This window comes from Coturnix japonica, chromosome 28 (genome assembly GCF_054131305.1).
Source record: "Coturnix japonica strain WE chromosome 28, WE-NBRP24, whole genome shotgun sequence".
NCBI classification, from domain to species: Eukaryota; Metazoa; Chordata; class Aves; order Galliformes; family Phasianidae; genus Coturnix; species Coturnix japonica.
Genome location: NC_140690.1, coordinates 6,036,754 through 6,053,348, shown reverse-complemented (window position 1 = coordinate 6,053,348; position 16,595 = coordinate 6,036,754). Strand labels below are relative to the sequence as shown.

The window sequence follows — 16,595 nt, the reverse complement described above, 5'->3', positions numbered from 1 at the left end:
ATGTTGCTGTGTGTGCCCTTTATTGCTGTACACTGTAGTCTGTGTAAGGACTTGTTCTCCAAACCATCTGAATGTTTGTTTACCATGATGCAGCAGCTGTCTCCTTTGTAAAGAAGGAAGCACGAAAAAGACTACATTAAATTCATTCATTCTTAGCAGAAAGGAAACAAAGAAAAGAAAGAATTTTTAACCTGCTGTTAGCCATGTTTGTAAATAAAAAACCACTGTTTAGAAATACCTGGAAAGTAAGTACACCATTCTGGAAAGTCAAATAAATGTGGTGCAAAGCAAACTGTCTCTGGCTTTGCCAAATCAGGCCTTCATTAGCCAAAGGATCCCTCCCTTTTTCTCGTAGTGATAAAGAAATTCCTTTTATGGTTCTACTATTTTCATTAGTTATTTTGGGAAGATTATCTCCAGTCCAGCAACTCAAAGGTTTTGGGATGTACCTCTGGTCCCAGTTCACCTTGCTGAACCTGTCAACAAAACTAACATCACCTGTCACAGAATGATAGAATCATGAGAGCTGGAAAAGACCACTTAGATCATCCAGCCCAATCATCAGTCCATCACCACCATGTCCACTAAGCCTCCTCTCCTCCTTCTTCACTGACCTTGGTGACTGTAGGGCTGTTTGTCTCACACCATTCTTGCTCATAGCTCTCACATATGCTATGCAGTGGTTTGAACCTTCCTTAACAAAGTTATCACAGAAGTGCCAGCAGCATCACTCCTTGACTCAGCTTTGGCCAGCACTTGAAATGGTTCTGTCTGACATGGGGCAACTACTGGCCTCTTCCTACAGAGAACAACACTGCAGCCTCTTTGCTTCCACAGTCCAGACATTAGACACACATGTGTAACCCCTTCCTTTCACTCCCAAAGTGCACGCACACACCGGTACCACAATGTCCTTGTGCAGCTCCAACACTCTGCACACCCCTGTGCACACACATATATGTGCATGCTCGTCCTTGCACACATACCCACAGACCTATACACACCTGAGCAACCCCACTGGTTTGGGCAAAGGACATCTGAACATCAAGACAGTAGTTTTGGTCTCTGAGTTTACACTTAGAGAAGTCTAATCTGGGACAACACAAGTCAGTGAATATTGGGCCAAATCCTTCTGTACTTAATTTTCTTCATCATCATTGTGAAGATGAATAAAACAACAGCACATTTTCTCATTATTTTTGATGTTCTTTTATTTCTACAGTACAATTAAATTTACATATAAATATATTCAATATAAATTTATTTTTCCCATGAAACACCTAGACATTTTATAGTTTGAATAAGAACTGTGTCTGTTCTGTGTTTCTTTCCCATTTACAAAATTCAGTGCTTTTAGGTTTATGCAAAATTGTTGAGGATGAGATCACATTGATCTGCTTGGTTCATGCAATCAAACTTGGATACATATGACATAGGAACGTGGTCATCCAAGAAATTCTCAGGAATCAGTGAAGTAAGATTTAGGGTGATTGGGCCCTGGAACAGCCTCCCCAGATTAAGTAGTCACAGCACTGAGCTTGCCAGATTTCAAGAAGTATTTTGGACAGTGCTCTCAGACACAGGGTCTGATTTTTGGGTAGTCCTGTGTGGATCCAGGAGTTGTACTTGATGATCTTTTTGGGTTCCTTCCAAACTGGGATATTCTATGGTTCTATGGTGCTAAAAGTATGTTTAGTCAACAATGCAAACCATCTCTCATACTCTAATAACAGAGCATAAGATGATTCTGTCTGTATTAGGTGGGATGAACTCAGGATATATTCTGAAGTAGGAGCAGTGTTTGGTCATGTGTTATTTCACTCAGAAAATCTGGTAAGACCATACCATAATTCAGGGCATACAGCAGGCCAAATCTTCACTGAGCTGAGAAGGTAGCGGGATCTTTGGCAGGTACAAGTGGAGTTAAGGCACAGTATTCATGTGAATGAATCACCACATCTTTCTGTTTTGCAAAAGGTGATGTTGATCTCTTAAAAGAGGCCTACATATGCCACAAAGACTTCTGACCACATTTCTAGTGCTCCTACCAGGAAGTTTCAGAGAAAATATCAACTCGTTGTTCCTGTAACATTTCCTCTGAATCTTGTTGGATTTGATGAACTTTGCTGAATTCAAATCAGGGTTTCCAGGGGAACTCTGCCAGTTTTTCAGCAGTGCACCGTGACGTTCACAGCTCCGAGGCAAATCAGTTACATGGACTAACTGAGGACCAAGGATTCTTTTACTTCAGGGTCTCCAGCTCAGGAAGATGCCCTCTGTGATGACAGCTCTTGAAATGAAGAAAAGGGTCTGGGGCCATGAGCTGGCACTCAGGGTGGTATTTTTAGTGATTGGGTATATCCATAAACAGTTATTTTCTGCTCTTATCCAAGTTTCCTCAAGATGGACTTTCCCAAAATTTGATGAGGTGCCCTTAATCTGTCAACATCTGCTTATTCTATCTTCTTCTCTTTTTAAAAATGCCATATTTTAAAATGAACACTGGAAATTTTCTCTTCTAAGCATTTCTTCTTCCAACACCCCATCCCGTTGACTGAGCATGAGCGTGCCTTTAGTCACTTGGAAAGACAGGACTCATCCTTTGCTGTTGAGGAGAGAGTGGCTCGGAGCTCGTGCTGCTGCCGGGTGCCTGGGACTGGAGGCCTGACTCCAAGTCCCCCTCCAAGAGGCTCGGCTGCTCCTCAGTGACAGTGACTTCGTCCTGCTTGGAGGTGCCGCTGTTGGGGCACTCGGGTTGTGTTTGGTCTGGGCTGCTCTGCAAAGGCACCAGGCCACAGTCCAGGCTGGTGACTGTGTTTTCTGGCAGGCTCAGATCAGCCCCTTCAGCAGAGCTGGGAGAAATGAGTGCCTGAACAATGACCTCCTGCTCTCCGTCGCTGCTGGCACACGGGAGGCTCTCATTTGAATTGCAGCAACTTGTGCTTCCCATGAGGTCTCTGTTGATGGAAGCACTCTCTGAGCAATCAGCACTTGACCTGGCAAGTTCACAAGAGCTCGATTCACCTAGGAAGGAGTGGATACACAGGGGTTAGCATCCAACTTCCTCTGCCCATGGAGGCAAAGGCTTCAGAGAAAGCCTTTTTCATCCTTTGGGAAAACAGGGGTCAGCTGAAGATGTCAGGTATGGGCTTGAACGCCAGAAGGAGGTACAAGCCCACTGAAAGCATGAATTCTACCCATGTTGCTGACAAGCAGTGCTTTGAAAGCTGGATTTGCACCCTTACCTGCCAGGACCACGCGTTCTGCTTTGGAAGGCTCCCTGGCACTGCTCTGCAATTGGTGTTTGGCCATATGGGATCGTTTGCGCAGGCAGAAACAGGAACACCAACTGCCAGCAGGTGATTCCTTCCTCTTGCCGGGAGAACATGGTCTGCAGAGAAAACAGAGCAGTCGTGGTGCAGGGTGAGGGAAGAGCTGCACCGAGCCCTTGCCAGCAGTTCCCTACTCCTGGCACTGCCTGCTTACTGCTGAAACACAGCTTAGAAACGCGCTCTGTTTCAAACAGCAGAGGATGCTTCCATTCCTACAGCTCAGCCCTCAAGTCCTGCTGGCTACATTCCTCTCAACCGTGTCAAGCAAGATGCGGAGCATGTGAGCAAAGGCTCAGCAGCAGGACAGGAGCTGGCAGGCGTAACTGCTTTCTGAGAAAATGGTGCAGCCATAAGGGAAGCTCAAAAGCATCTCTGACTCTTACGTTAACACCTCCTTGGCCTCAGCTCACTGCCATCTTTAATTTCTAGTGCCAGCAAGTCCGACCAACAGCTCTGCTTACAGGAGAAGCGCAATTGGTTTCAGGTGCGTGGCCCTGAAATCTGGAAAACCCCAGTGTTTCCAGGTACAGGCAGCACAGGCCAGGATAGACACCAGCGTGGCTTTCTGCATCTTGTGACTGCCTGCCCAACCAGGAAGGAAAGGCACCTTGTGTGGCTGAACTGAGCCCATAGTGCAACTGTTTTTTAGTTGAGTGCTTGGAGATATAATGGACAAAAAATAAACCAATAGAAATCACCTGAACAATGATGATAGGGGCTGGAAAGGGAATTCCTCTTTCTTTACCTTTCAGATGGAAAATCAATGATTGCGTTGAAGTTCCTCAGTACAGCTGCAAGCCCTTCCTCCACTTGTATCTTGCTGCTCCGTGTTGCAACAGGAGAGCTGCTCTGGCCTCTCCTCTCAGCCTGTGCCTCCTGCAGTGTGAGCAGCTTTGTGGATGGAGACACCCACACAGACTTGGGCCCAGGCAGAGAACTGTGCCCTGCAAGGGAAAACCACAGGTGAGATGGAGGAGGAAGCAGCAGCACAGCCATCCCAGTTCTGCATTTCTCTCAGACTTGCTTATCCGAGACACTGGAAGAAGAGGAGCTCAAAATAACTGTGTGCTCAGAGGTATGCTCGTGGCAAAGGACACAGCCACAATTAAGAGCAGCTCACTGTATCAAAAACAGGCAAACAAAAATCCTAGAAAAACTAGGGGTCTGGGATTTCAGAAAGCTTTGCTGCCACATTTCAATCAAGCTTCAACTGCTTGCAAAAAATCTTAACAGCAGTGATGGTTTTCTCCATGTAAGGTTTGTGTTTGGACACACTAAGGATCCAGGAATGGGGCACCATATTCTAATCTAAGCCCAGAAGCCTGCTGTCTCCTCAACAGTAATAGAATTTTCAAAGGTCTTGGAGAAGCCCTGGATTGGATGAAGCTGTCAGATCAAGATCAAGCTAATGGAGGAAGATGCTCACCTACTCCCTCTCCCATGGCTGGTGTGGATTTGGAGCAGAAGATGACATCTGTGTGGCTGATGAGTAATTCCACAACAGCTGACTGTATCTGCAGCTCCATGCAAGCAGCTTTGCTGGTGCAGGAAGATTGGCTCTGCTGGGATCTGAAGAAAAGGCAGATCTTACAAGTCATTTCCCCGAGGTCACTTCCCCAAGTCTGAATTTCTGTAGCCAAAAACTGTCAAGCTGGGCTCTGGAGACTTCCGCAGTGGGCAAACAGCGATGCCACTGATGTGATGCCACTAATTCTCCTGGATGATCAGAGACACAGCAGTCCCAGCTAAACAAGTGAGTAGAAACTGTCATCTAGAAATTGTGCACCTGGGTTGGGGGACAGCAGAACTAAGCATCGTGTTGAAATGGAAGAAGAAGTTTACCTTAAGAGGTTTGGAGCCCACACTATCGCTAAGTTCTTAGCATGCATGTTTATCACCGAGCAGATCCCTGCCAGAGAAATCAAGTGTCTTATTAAGTCCCATGGGGACAGTGCACTGGTGGTCAGCACTGAGGCAGACTTGATGCCTTCCAAGAGGCATCTGGGGAACACAGAAACACAGAATGACCCGGGTTGGAAGGGAGCTCAAGGATAATGAAGCTCCACTCCCCCTGCCTGGCAGGGCCACCTATCTTCCACATTTACTAGACCAGGCTGTCCAGGGCCACATCTAACCTGGCCTTGGACACCTCTACGGATGGGGGATCCACAACGTCCCTGGGCAGCCTGTTCCAGGACCTCAGCACTCTCCTAGTAAAGAACTTTCCCCTAACATCCAACGTTAATCTTCCCTCTTTCAACATAAAACCATTTCCTCTTGAACTGATATTATCGGCCCTTTCAAAGAGTTAACACCCCTCCTGATTATACACACAGCCCGTGCCATCAAGGCCAAGCGGTGCAAGCACTGGGCAGCTTTACAGCCTGATTGCACAGTGCAGCTCCTCGCAGCAGGCATTCGTCTCCAAGTCCACTTTGCTATTAACCCCATTCTACCAATAGCAGGAGAACAGCAAAGGAAAAGGAATTCTCACAACCATTGTGAATAGCTTAAATAAGCACCTCCTGGCACCACCACAAGTGCCATCAGTGAGAGGCAGGATGTGGCAAAGACGTGACTCATGGGGCTAACAGAAAGAAGACCTCAGAGCTGGGGCACTGCTACAACCACTAACCAGGATGGCCAGGGAACCGGTACGTGTCATTTCCAAGACATTGCCCTGAGCTTATAGAGATCCTGGCATACAGCTGCTCGGTCAGCAGAGGGTTCAGGAGCTCCCTGAAATACATCTTACACAGGGAGCTCACGCTGTGAATGTCTTGGACGCTGAGCTCAGGAACCTGCTCCATATTGAATTCATGGCTGCAGAGAAGGACACAGAATTGGGCAGAGGGCTTTGAGGAAGATGAAAACAAGTCCAAAGCCACACAAAATACAGTCAAGAAAAGGAAGGACTTCTGCAGAGCCTTCCATACGGTCTCACATCACAGTTAGAAGCAGGAGAGCTCTTGTGGCACAAAGCTTGGAGCTGGAGAAATCAAGGCTGCCTCTAAGATAGTGCTTGCTAAAAGACTTGTGCTCTAGACACCTCACACCTTCAGTGTTCTTCTTTGGACATATCCCAGGATTTCGGTGTCCTTCTTGCAGTGAGGGGCCAAGAACTGAACACAGAACTCAAGGTGAGGACTCACCAGTGCCAAGTACAGGGGGATGATCGATTCCCTGCTCCTGCTGACTCCAACCTTCTGCATTCCAGTTCCAATCTAAACCATTCCTGCGGTGGTAGTGCTTGAATCCTCATTTGGGGCTGGACCTCAACAGGTCAACACATCAGAAATAACACAATGTGCATCTTGAAGACGTGTCTCAAAGCCCAGAAAATCCAACTCTCTGACCTTGGCACAACTCACCAACCAAGAGCCAGGCCTTGACAACTTGGCTGATCTGAGCACATAGGAGGGGGCCAGACAGTGGACCAGAAGTGTCCATTTCCACTGAAGCTCCTTGTAGAGAACAGCACCAATCAGCAGGCGTGAATCAATTCATTCACAGGCTTCACAATGAGTCTGTTTCTTTATAAAAGAAACCCACATCGATTCCTAATCAAAAAAGGGAGGAGTTAATATGGACCAAAGAAGTTTCTGTTCCTACGCTTCATCCCTCACCCCAACTTCCCTTGCCCCATCCCCAACTCCTGGATGATGCCCACAAGCTTAAAGGCAGGTCTCAAACCCACAGGGCTCCGTTCACAATACTCCATCAGAATGGATGTTACACTTCTTCTATACACTCAAACAGACTGAGCAGTGGTATCTCAGTCACTTAAAACACACAGAAGCATCCAAACCCAGAGCACACACATCCCTTCCTGTGGTACTGCAGCCCACAGCTCACCTTCACACCTCTGTTGATTCCTGGTGTTTTACACACATGCAGCCTCGCTACGGTTCCATGGGTGTCACACAAGACTTGCAGGACCTCTTTCTCCGCAAACCCCACCTGTTGGGTGTTTCCTGTTGGCACTGAACATGAACAAATCTACCGCTGAGCAACAGGACGTGAGACAAACAGCAGAAAACAACCAACCTGCAGAACTAACTCGTTTGGGTTGGCCCAGATGTTAGCATGCTCCCTTTCCATGGCCCAGGCCAAGCTTGATGAGCTGCTCCTCGTTTGCAGAGGGGGAGAACGCTGCAGATGGGATGTGGTGGCTATGCACACATCATGCCTTTCTCTTGCTTTTCCTCTCTCCATCTTCCATTAGCAAACAGCATCTATAAGCTTTCCTTCCTGAAAAAATCACTGGTTAAAAACGAATTGGTAAGCTTGCTTTTAAAACTGCCTTCTTTATGCAGCTTGATGCTTTAAAGCAGAAGCTCACCTAGCAATGGTGGGTCAAGTACAATTTGCCCTTGGTCAATCCATGCTGACTATTCCTGAAGATTCTTCCTCTTTAAAGCTCTGTGTACATCCAACCTAACTCCAAAATCTTATCAACTGTGCCTTATCACTTTCCATTGCGTTTTAAAATCCTCACTGACTCCTTTACTTGTTCCCTTGCTTGCTATTTCTGTGCAAACCAAACACTGGAGTTAGGGTTCTTGTAAAATGAACCATGGCCTACAGGTAGAAGGCACCAAAATTTATGCTTAACATACTTTGCTCAATCTGTATCTTACTTCGGTCAAGGTTTACTAGATACTGAAGTATGGAGTAAGCACTATATACAATGAGAAGTAAATTTCTGGATTAAGTGCTATATTTTTTCTGTAAGAAACTAGCACTACATCTTTACACACCTGCTTTGTTCTCTGAGTGTTTAGATCAAGCGGAGATTCTTCAAACACTGAAGCTACATCAGAAAATTCCATGGATCCAAACACATCTGGCACATGGCTGCAGTCTGGCACATCTTCATTATGTCAGAGCCTTTTCAGACTGAAAAGAAATGTGCCATTGAGATTCTTTTGCAGAATTAAAAGAAAGATTTCATCAAAAGATTTCATCACTAAAATCTAAATAAGATTGCTTTGCAAGTTCCAAACTATGGCTAAGAGCTAATGCAGGTCCACAAGCCAGCAGCAAAAACTTTTATATTATGTTCTTAATACTGTAATTTTGGATTTGACGTTCATATCAAGAGCAGAAGGGAAATTACTCTTAGAGCTCAAGTCATCTTTCACAGCCTGTGTCAACAAGAGCAGCACCTCATAGCCTTTGGTTTGAAGACCCGGACCACAAGCTAGCTAATGATTTTACACAGAATTCCAGAGTTCAAGTCATTGTTTTTATTAGGGCTGCAATTCTACTGAAAGCCTTCAAGTTCATCACACTGAATTATCACTGGCACCACACATAACTCCACGTTACATATGTGATCACAAGCAACCTGGCAACTTCAGACAATTCCAAAGCACTCCACGTGCACTTTGCTACTAAAGTACAGAAAAAGGAATTAACATCAGAAATAGCTGCAGTCAAAACCATCTAAGAATCCAAGTCTCCAGGAAACAAGGAAAGCAAATCCTCTCCAGGACTGTCTTCTAAAAGGAAACAGATCAGAAAGGTGAGATCTTTCCCCCTTTGATCACCCACTCATGTAACGTCCATGTCATTTCTAAGTATGCTGCCCAGACCAAGACTGAGGATGCTTCAGAAGAAGACCTTCCCTGCTAAGCCAAACAGAACAAGTAAGGTACCAAAATATGTAGAGCCAAACATGGAAAGGTGCTCTAAGAAGGTAAGCATCACAAGAGACCAACAGGAATGCTTACACAATCCAAACAATGCACAATGTCTGTTCCACAAGCTGCCAAGAGGAATGTGTGCAGTACTCACAGCGCACCATGTACACTGCTTACTGCAGTCATACAACTTCGTAGGACCAGACCAACTTACTGAAACATTTTAATGAACAGACCGAACTGTATGGAACTAGGAGGACAAGTGGTGAGAGACCACAGGCTGAATGCAAGCCAGCAGTGTGCTCTGACAGAAAAGAAGTACAACAAGATCATCAGCTGCATTAAAAAGCAGCACAACCAGACCACGACAAGTCATTCCTGCTTCAACACTCACTGGACCACATCTACAATACTGTATCTGGTTTTTGGCCAGGAAGGATAACAACCTGAAGCAAGTTCTGGGGATGACCTCCAGCCTGTGCAGGGGGCTGAAGCTCCCACTCAGAGAAGAGAAGCTGGGGAGAATGATCTTTGTTCAGAGTGCCTTCCAGTAGCCTTAGATAGAGGGATTTCATAAGATGCCTAGGAAAATGCTCGTGCTGTAATGATTTGCTTTACTGAGAGATACCAGCAGCTTACAAAATGCCAAGCTCTAACCTATTGGTGAGGAAATATTCAAGCCTTCCAGTACCTAACCTGTGCTTCAAGACTTCAGTGACAGAAAATCCATTGGATGGGGCCAGAGGAATGCATCTCACCCCATACCCTCTGTACAGCCACCATTTGTTTAAAGGATCACTCTTCCTTGAGGCACAAAACTAGAGCAGGTTACACAACAGACTGACACCACAAGGGCTTCTCTCTAGATACAAACTGCAGCAAAGAGCATCACAAAAATGGGAAACCAACACTCAGATCAGATCTGTGTCTCTGCTCCTCTCATTAGGAGCATCATGATTTACTCCCCTTTCAGAGGAAGATACTTCTTCAAGGATAACAAAATCCAGCTCAGCTACACAACACAGTACCAAATAGCAATAATTATCTAACATTTCCTGTAGGGAAAGAATCCTAAGCACAAGTTATTCTCTGAGTTTCAGCTGGAACTGAATTATTTTCTTCAGTGTCTGATTTAATACTACGTTTTCATTCTAGAGAAACAATGGAGATAGTGCAGTGATGCTTACAGTTGCTGCCAGGCAGCGTTGTACAGAGCCACAGTCAATCTCAGCTGAGAGCCCAAGGAAGTGAGAAGGAACAGAACTAGGACAGCTGACTTAAACTGGCCAAAGGATATTCCATACTATATGACATATTGTGGAAGGAGTTTTGAAGGGGGTAGAACTTCATGTAAATCTCTTCCACTACTAGGAGGCTAACTGGACACTGATTGGTAGGTGGTGAGCAATTGCTTTTGCATTCATCATAACTATTATCCTTTATCTCAGTAAATAATTCTATCAATTCAATCAACCCATGAGTTCTACTTTGTGTTACTTCTCCCCCCTTCAGTTCTCTCCTGCAATCCACTGGAATGGAGTGGAGTACTGTAACTTTCTCTCCCAACAGAAAAATAAAAACACATTCATTATTATTTATGGAAGACTGACTACAGTTCAGGCTCACTGGTTTGAGGTCTCTAGGCATAACCCTGACTGTGAACATAAGCAATTGCTGAAACAATATGTCAAAAAAAGACTGGAGCTTCCTCTTCCAAAGTTGGTCCTTAGAAACAATGCAATCAAACAGCTTCCCTGTAAGATAAGGTTATCTGAAAATGCATTAGAGAGTATCAGAGAAAGGTAAGTAACAATGACAGCACAGAAAGCAGAAACTATTTCTTACCTCTATGACTATAAATATTTCTTTGGTGTCTCTCTTACGTGATCCAATGGGCAAACATGTTGATGACTTCAGTTCTTCATGGCATCAATTTCTGTTTTAGCATGAGGCAAGTCATCCTTAAGAGACCATAAAAGCAAGCGATGAGATTGCTAACTACTGTGACATACCAGGTACCACATCTGACTGCTGTGGAACAGAACAAGCACATATGGGACAGTACACAATTCAACATCAACTCAGCAATGACTGACATCACTCCCATAGAAATTCTGAAACAGAGCTGTGAAAAATGAAAAGTAAAACATTCAGCATTTTCATTGGTATTTTGGTAAAGTTGCTGTAATAATGTAACAATAATGTAATGTAATGTAATAACGTAATAACTTCCTCCATTTTACAGCCAGAGAATACTGCCCTCTGAACAACGAGGAAGAAGATTTGTGGTGCTCTGTTAAACTTTTTCCAGCTCTACAGCATCTTTCAAAAGGCAATGGGACCAGTAGGCTGCATTCGTATGTACCATCCCACCTGCCCCCGTGTTCTTGAGAACTCCACAACTCCAACAGAAGATATTCTCATATTTAAATGCCTTTTGGCTTACCCCTACAGTAACTTGCTCCATGATTTTTAGTGCAACTTTTTCACCAGTAAGAAGATGCCGCATAAGATTTACGTTTGCAAAACCACCTACAAATCAAAACACAGATGCTTAAAGTTGAGTGTGAATTCTTCTCTAATATAATATTACAATTTCCAACTGGTTTAAAAAACGAATTCCAAATTTATACAAATGAAACCTGACTTAGAGAACTGACAAGAGCTGTTAATCTATTCTCAGATTAATTCTAGAGTGGTGAGACAGACTGTTAGGCGTGCTGTTTCTGTACAAAGATGACACTTACCCGTTCCAACTGTTTCATGGAATTCCTAGTACTTGAGAATTTCCTCGTAGTCACTGACAGACATCCTGAATGTGCAAGAACTGAAGATCCTCCAAGCACGTGCAATGAGGAAGTGCCAGCAGTGTTCACATCCTACTTAGGACATATTCTTAGAGGCAGAAGGGACACTCGTGGCAGATCCAGCAATGCTCATCTTCTCACCAACGTGCATCCCCCTCTCACCCAGCAACAACAAAACACAGTGCATGAAGCTGGCTTCACTTAGGTTAACAATATGGAACATCCCTCAGGGCTTTGTGCCACAGAGCAGTAGCAGGGCTGGACTACAGCTTGAGGAAGCAGTGGAAGCCTTTCCCTGTATGGTTACAGTGTCCCTGCACGCACCCCACAGCCAGAGCGTTGCAAGCTGAGCTGTCTTGCTGTTTCTTGTACTCATCCCAATCTCTGCGAATGAAAACTCAGAATTCAGTCAAGGCGTTGATTGAGCACGAGCGTGCCTTTATTCAATAGGAAAAAGGAGGGGGTGTGAGGTCTGGAGGAAAGATGGGACTCATTCTCTGTTGTCTGACGAGAGTGTCTCAGAAGTCGTGCTGTTGCCCGGAGCCTGGGACTCTTGGCCTGATTCTACCTCCCCCTCCAAGATGTTTGGCTTCTCCTCTGTAATGCTGACCTGAGCCTGCATGGTTGTGCTGCTGTCGGGGCACTCGTGCTGTGCTTGGGCTGGGCTGTCCTCGAAAGGCACTCGGTTCAGGCTGGTGCCTGAGGAGTCTGGCAGGCTCAGGTCAGCAGCTTCAGCAGGTATGGGATGAACGAGAGCTTCAACGATGATGGCATTCTTCTCTTTATAACTGATGTTATACGGAAGGCTTTCATCTGAACTGCAGCATCCTGTGCTTAGTAACAGTTCTTCGTTGATGGAATCACAGGAAGCTGCATCGTAACATGCCCGGTGTCTTGGAGATATACAAAGGCTCGGGTCACAAAGGAAGGAGTAGATGCACAGCAGTTAGTGTCAAAGTTTCACAAGATGAATCATGAAACAGGTTCTTGACATTTGGCTATGCAGTGATGGTGGGCAGAAGCAAATAGGCTTCTAGCAACAGTGTCACTGCCTTGAAAGTGATCCTCGTGCAGGTCCAGCTCTTGTGTTGACAAGAGACTCATTTGGGAAAGACAGGAGTCAACTGAAGATGTCAGGCACAGGCTTGAATGCCAGAAGGATGTACAAGCCCACTGAAAGCATGAATTCTACCTGTGTTGCTGACAAGCAGTGTTTTGAAAGCTGGATTTGCATGCTTACCTGCCAGGACCAAGACTTCTGCTTCAGAGGGCTCCCTGGCACTGCTCTGCAGTTGGCGTTTGGCCACAGGGGAAGGTTTGCCCAGGCAGAAGCAGGAACGCCAACTGCAAGCTGCTGACTCTGCCCTCTTACTGGGAGAACTCATTCTGCAGAGAAAACAGAGCATGCTGTCAGTCATGGTGCAGGGTGAGGGAAGAGCTGCACCGAACCCTTGCCAATAGTTGCCTGTTCCTGTCAATGCCTGGTTTCTGCTGAAACACAGCTTAGAAAAGCGCTCTGTTTCAAACAGCAAAGGATGCTTCCATTCCTACAGCTCAGCCCTCAAGTCCTGTTGGCTAAATACCTCTCAACGATGTCAAGCAGGGACATGGATCCCGAGAATGTTGGAGGCTCCGGCTGCTTCGCTCTCCTGGGGCAGGCCTTCAACGGGCAACGAAGGCAGGAGATGAACTTGCCCCGTTTCTTTGGCTCTGTGCAACAAAACAAAGAAACAAGTTCATTTCAGGCTTGGCTCGGTTGGACGAGGCCAAGTGCAACGCATTCAACAGAACACGTAACAACAGAAAGCATGTTCCCAACAAGGACACACAAGAACGGATTTTCCCCATCCCTGGAGGTGCCCAAGGAGCTTAATGCAGTTCTCTTTCTAAGCTTGCTCAACTCGGGCATTAATGAACCCCCTGAAAGCCACCTTCAGACCCCATTTTACTAACCCGCATTGTCAAATGTAAAATACGCACCTGGCTTTGGCAATGAATGTAGGATGGACTCGGGCAGTTTTCCCCTGATGAGTTCCACGCACTCACCAGGGAAAAAACCAACCTATAATAAGAACAAAAAGACAGGTGGGCATTAGCCCAAGCCCAGAGCCAAAGGGAAGGTCCTCTGACACCGACACAGGGCAACTGTTTGCATCCAGAAGCCATCCTGTGCAGGCAGAGCAGCTCCAACCGGAGATTCTAGACACTACTGAAGCTGTGCTCTCTAGTCAAAAATGTGTGCCTACCTCAAAGCCACGCTTGCCTCTCCACCAGGGGCTCATCTCCTTTGGTGGCATATCAACAATGCACACGATGTCTCCAACCTGCAAAAGATTGAAACATCAATCCCAGCTTCAGCACAGCTAAAACAAAAGCCTTCTTCTACGACACAAAATATGAGAGTATTCCCGAGGCGTTCACACTCTATACTACTCTCTGTGCACAACAACAAGGAACGCCTGGAACTGCTTACCTCCAGAGAGAGCTCATCCGGCCCCTGGGCGACGTGGCTCCTAATAACATGGGCTGCCGCAATCGCTGGTACGTTTAAAGATGACATAGCACGCACCAGCTGCAGCTTCCGCATGTTATCAGCCTGCAAAACAGAGCACAGGCCGTGGTCAGGAGATGAGGACAAACCAGGAGGATTTCAAGGTGAGGAGCACATCTGCAGAGAAAGCTGCAGCAAATGCGCTCTATCCTTATCAGGAGCACTTCAGAAGGAGCTGCACGTCTCATCACAGTTATTTCCCTTCCTGGTGTGCATTGCCAGGCCATGCAAAGATGCATCTCTCTCTACCCAGACTCATCAGCAATGGCACTGGCGCAGACAGCTGGCCAGGCCCTTTTTGGCCCATTCTTTCCTGCAGGAGAGTACATCTGCAGCTCCTTCTAATGGTTCAACACAGGGAACAAAGACCGGCCAGAGCTTCATACTGTACCTCCGTCGCCGCCACCTCAGGCTCACGGCTGATCTCACTGCACGCAGCACCCATAACAGCAAGTGTGAAGAGCTGGAACAGAGCAGAAACACACTTCTGTTTTCTCTATTCACACAGCACAGTATGGACAGACTTCTTCAGAACTACATTCACATACCATGTGGCAAAACCATGTGGGGGGACAAATCATGGCACGTACCTGGCAGTGAGATCACCTCAAGCTATCTGCAGCAGTTGTCGCTTTGCTCGGATGGAATGAGAGCAAAAGCTGCACCGAGGCAGTGGGCGGAGGGTGAGGAGAGGAGAGAGAAAGAGCAGGTCAGTGAGCAGGGCTAAGACATCCATGGAATAACACACACAGCACAACCGTCCCATCCACTTGCTGCAAGACATGCTGAGTCTCAGGCTACGTGATGCCTGTCCGCCCAGCAACTTTACAATGCTTCCACTACTGAGCAAAGACAATGGAAGAAGCACGGGACAGGTGCCACCTTTACGGATACCCCCTTTGGAACGTGTGTACCAGGGGAAAATTATGTCTGATAGTCAAGAGTAAGCAATACGGTGCTGTGAGCTCCGACAGCCAGCAGTTCTCAACACCTCACTGCCCACCCATCCATCCCACGCCAGCTCAGCTTACCTACAAGCTGCTGCGCACGACGGTGAGAAGAAAAAGGCAATAAAGGCACTAACTGCCGGCACTAACTGCCGGCACTAACTGCCGGCACTAACTGCCGGCACTAACTGCCGGCACTAACTGCCAACACTAACTGCCGGCACTAACTGCCGGCACTAACTGCCGGCACTAACTGCCGGCACTAACTGCCGGCACTAACTGCCGGCACTAACTGCCGGCACTAACTGCCGGCACTAACTGCCGGCACTAACTGCCGGCACTAACTGCCAACACTAACTGCCAACACTAACTGCCAACACTAACTGCCAACACTAACTGCCAACACTAACTGCCAACACTAACTGCCGGCACTAACTGCCAACACTAACTGCCAACACTAACTGCCAACACTAACTGCCAACACTAACTGCCAACACTAACTGCCAACACTAACTGCCAACACTAACTGCCAACACCAACTGCCAACACTAACTGCCAACACTAACTGCCAACACTAACTGCCGGCACTAACTGCCGGCACTAACTGCCGGCACTAACTGCCGGCACTAACTGCCGGCACTAACTGCCAACACTAACTGCCAACACTAACTGCCAACACTAACTGCCGGCACTAACTGCCAACACTAACTGCCAACACTAACTGCCAACACTAACTGCCAACACTAACTGCCAACACTAACTGCCAACACTAACTGCCAACACTAACTGCCAACACTAACTGCCAACACTAACTGCCAACACTAACTGCCGGCACTAACTGCCGGCACTAACTGCCAACACTAACTGCCAACACTAACTGCCAACACTAACTGCCAACACTAACTGCCAACACTAACTGCCAACACTAACTGCCAACACTAACTGCCAACACTAACTGCCGGCACTAACTGCCGGCACTAACTGCCAACACTGTGACAGTAATTCTCCTTATGACTGTTATTCGCTAAAACAGTTTCCTATTTCAACTTGTAGCAATCTTCCGACCAGAAGGAAACTGCTAACTTCCTAAAAGAACATTGTATTAATAAGAGATTGTTATATTTTGATTATTTTCTTATTTATTTCCATAGCAGTAACAGAAAGGACACCCATTTTACTTTGCTATTAAACACTTGATAGTTCTAGAAGCATCTTTATTCACAAGCCAAATACATTAAAGAGTATATCTTCTCTCCTAAACATTTGGTTCTTAACCATGAATTCACAAACTGTTATGTAGGAAGGCTCAGCTG

At 46.3% G+C, this 16,595-nt stretch overlaps 1 protein-coding gene across 18 annotated transcripts in view; it reads right to left on the bottom strand.

The window, feature by feature from the left end:
• Positions 1 to 1,196: 1,196 nt before the first annotated feature.
• Positions 1,197 to 16,595, bottom strand: part of LOC146756181 (rho GTPase-activating protein 32-like) — a 331,712-nt gene continuing 316,313 nt past the window's right edge. For 8 of the 18 annotated variants that reach the window (XM_085524871.1, XM_085524874.1, XM_085524872.1 and 5 more), the window contains 5 exons: positions 8,093 to 8,231; positions 4,759 to 7,583; positions 4,078 to 4,276; positions 3,246 to 3,391; positions 1,197 to 3,024 (listed from right to left, as the gene is read on the bottom strand). In XM_085524871.1, the coding sequence (XP_085380997.1) occupies positions 2,573 to 3,024; positions 3,246 to 3,391; positions 4,078 to 4,276; positions 4,759 to 4,930 (969 nt within the window). In that variant the 5' untranslated portion in view covers positions 4,931 to 7,583; positions 8,093 to 8,231 and the 3' untranslated portion in view covers positions 1,197 to 2,572. The other 10 variants (XM_085524885.1, XM_085524876.1, XM_085524877.1 and 7 more) reach the window with 10 other exon arrangements.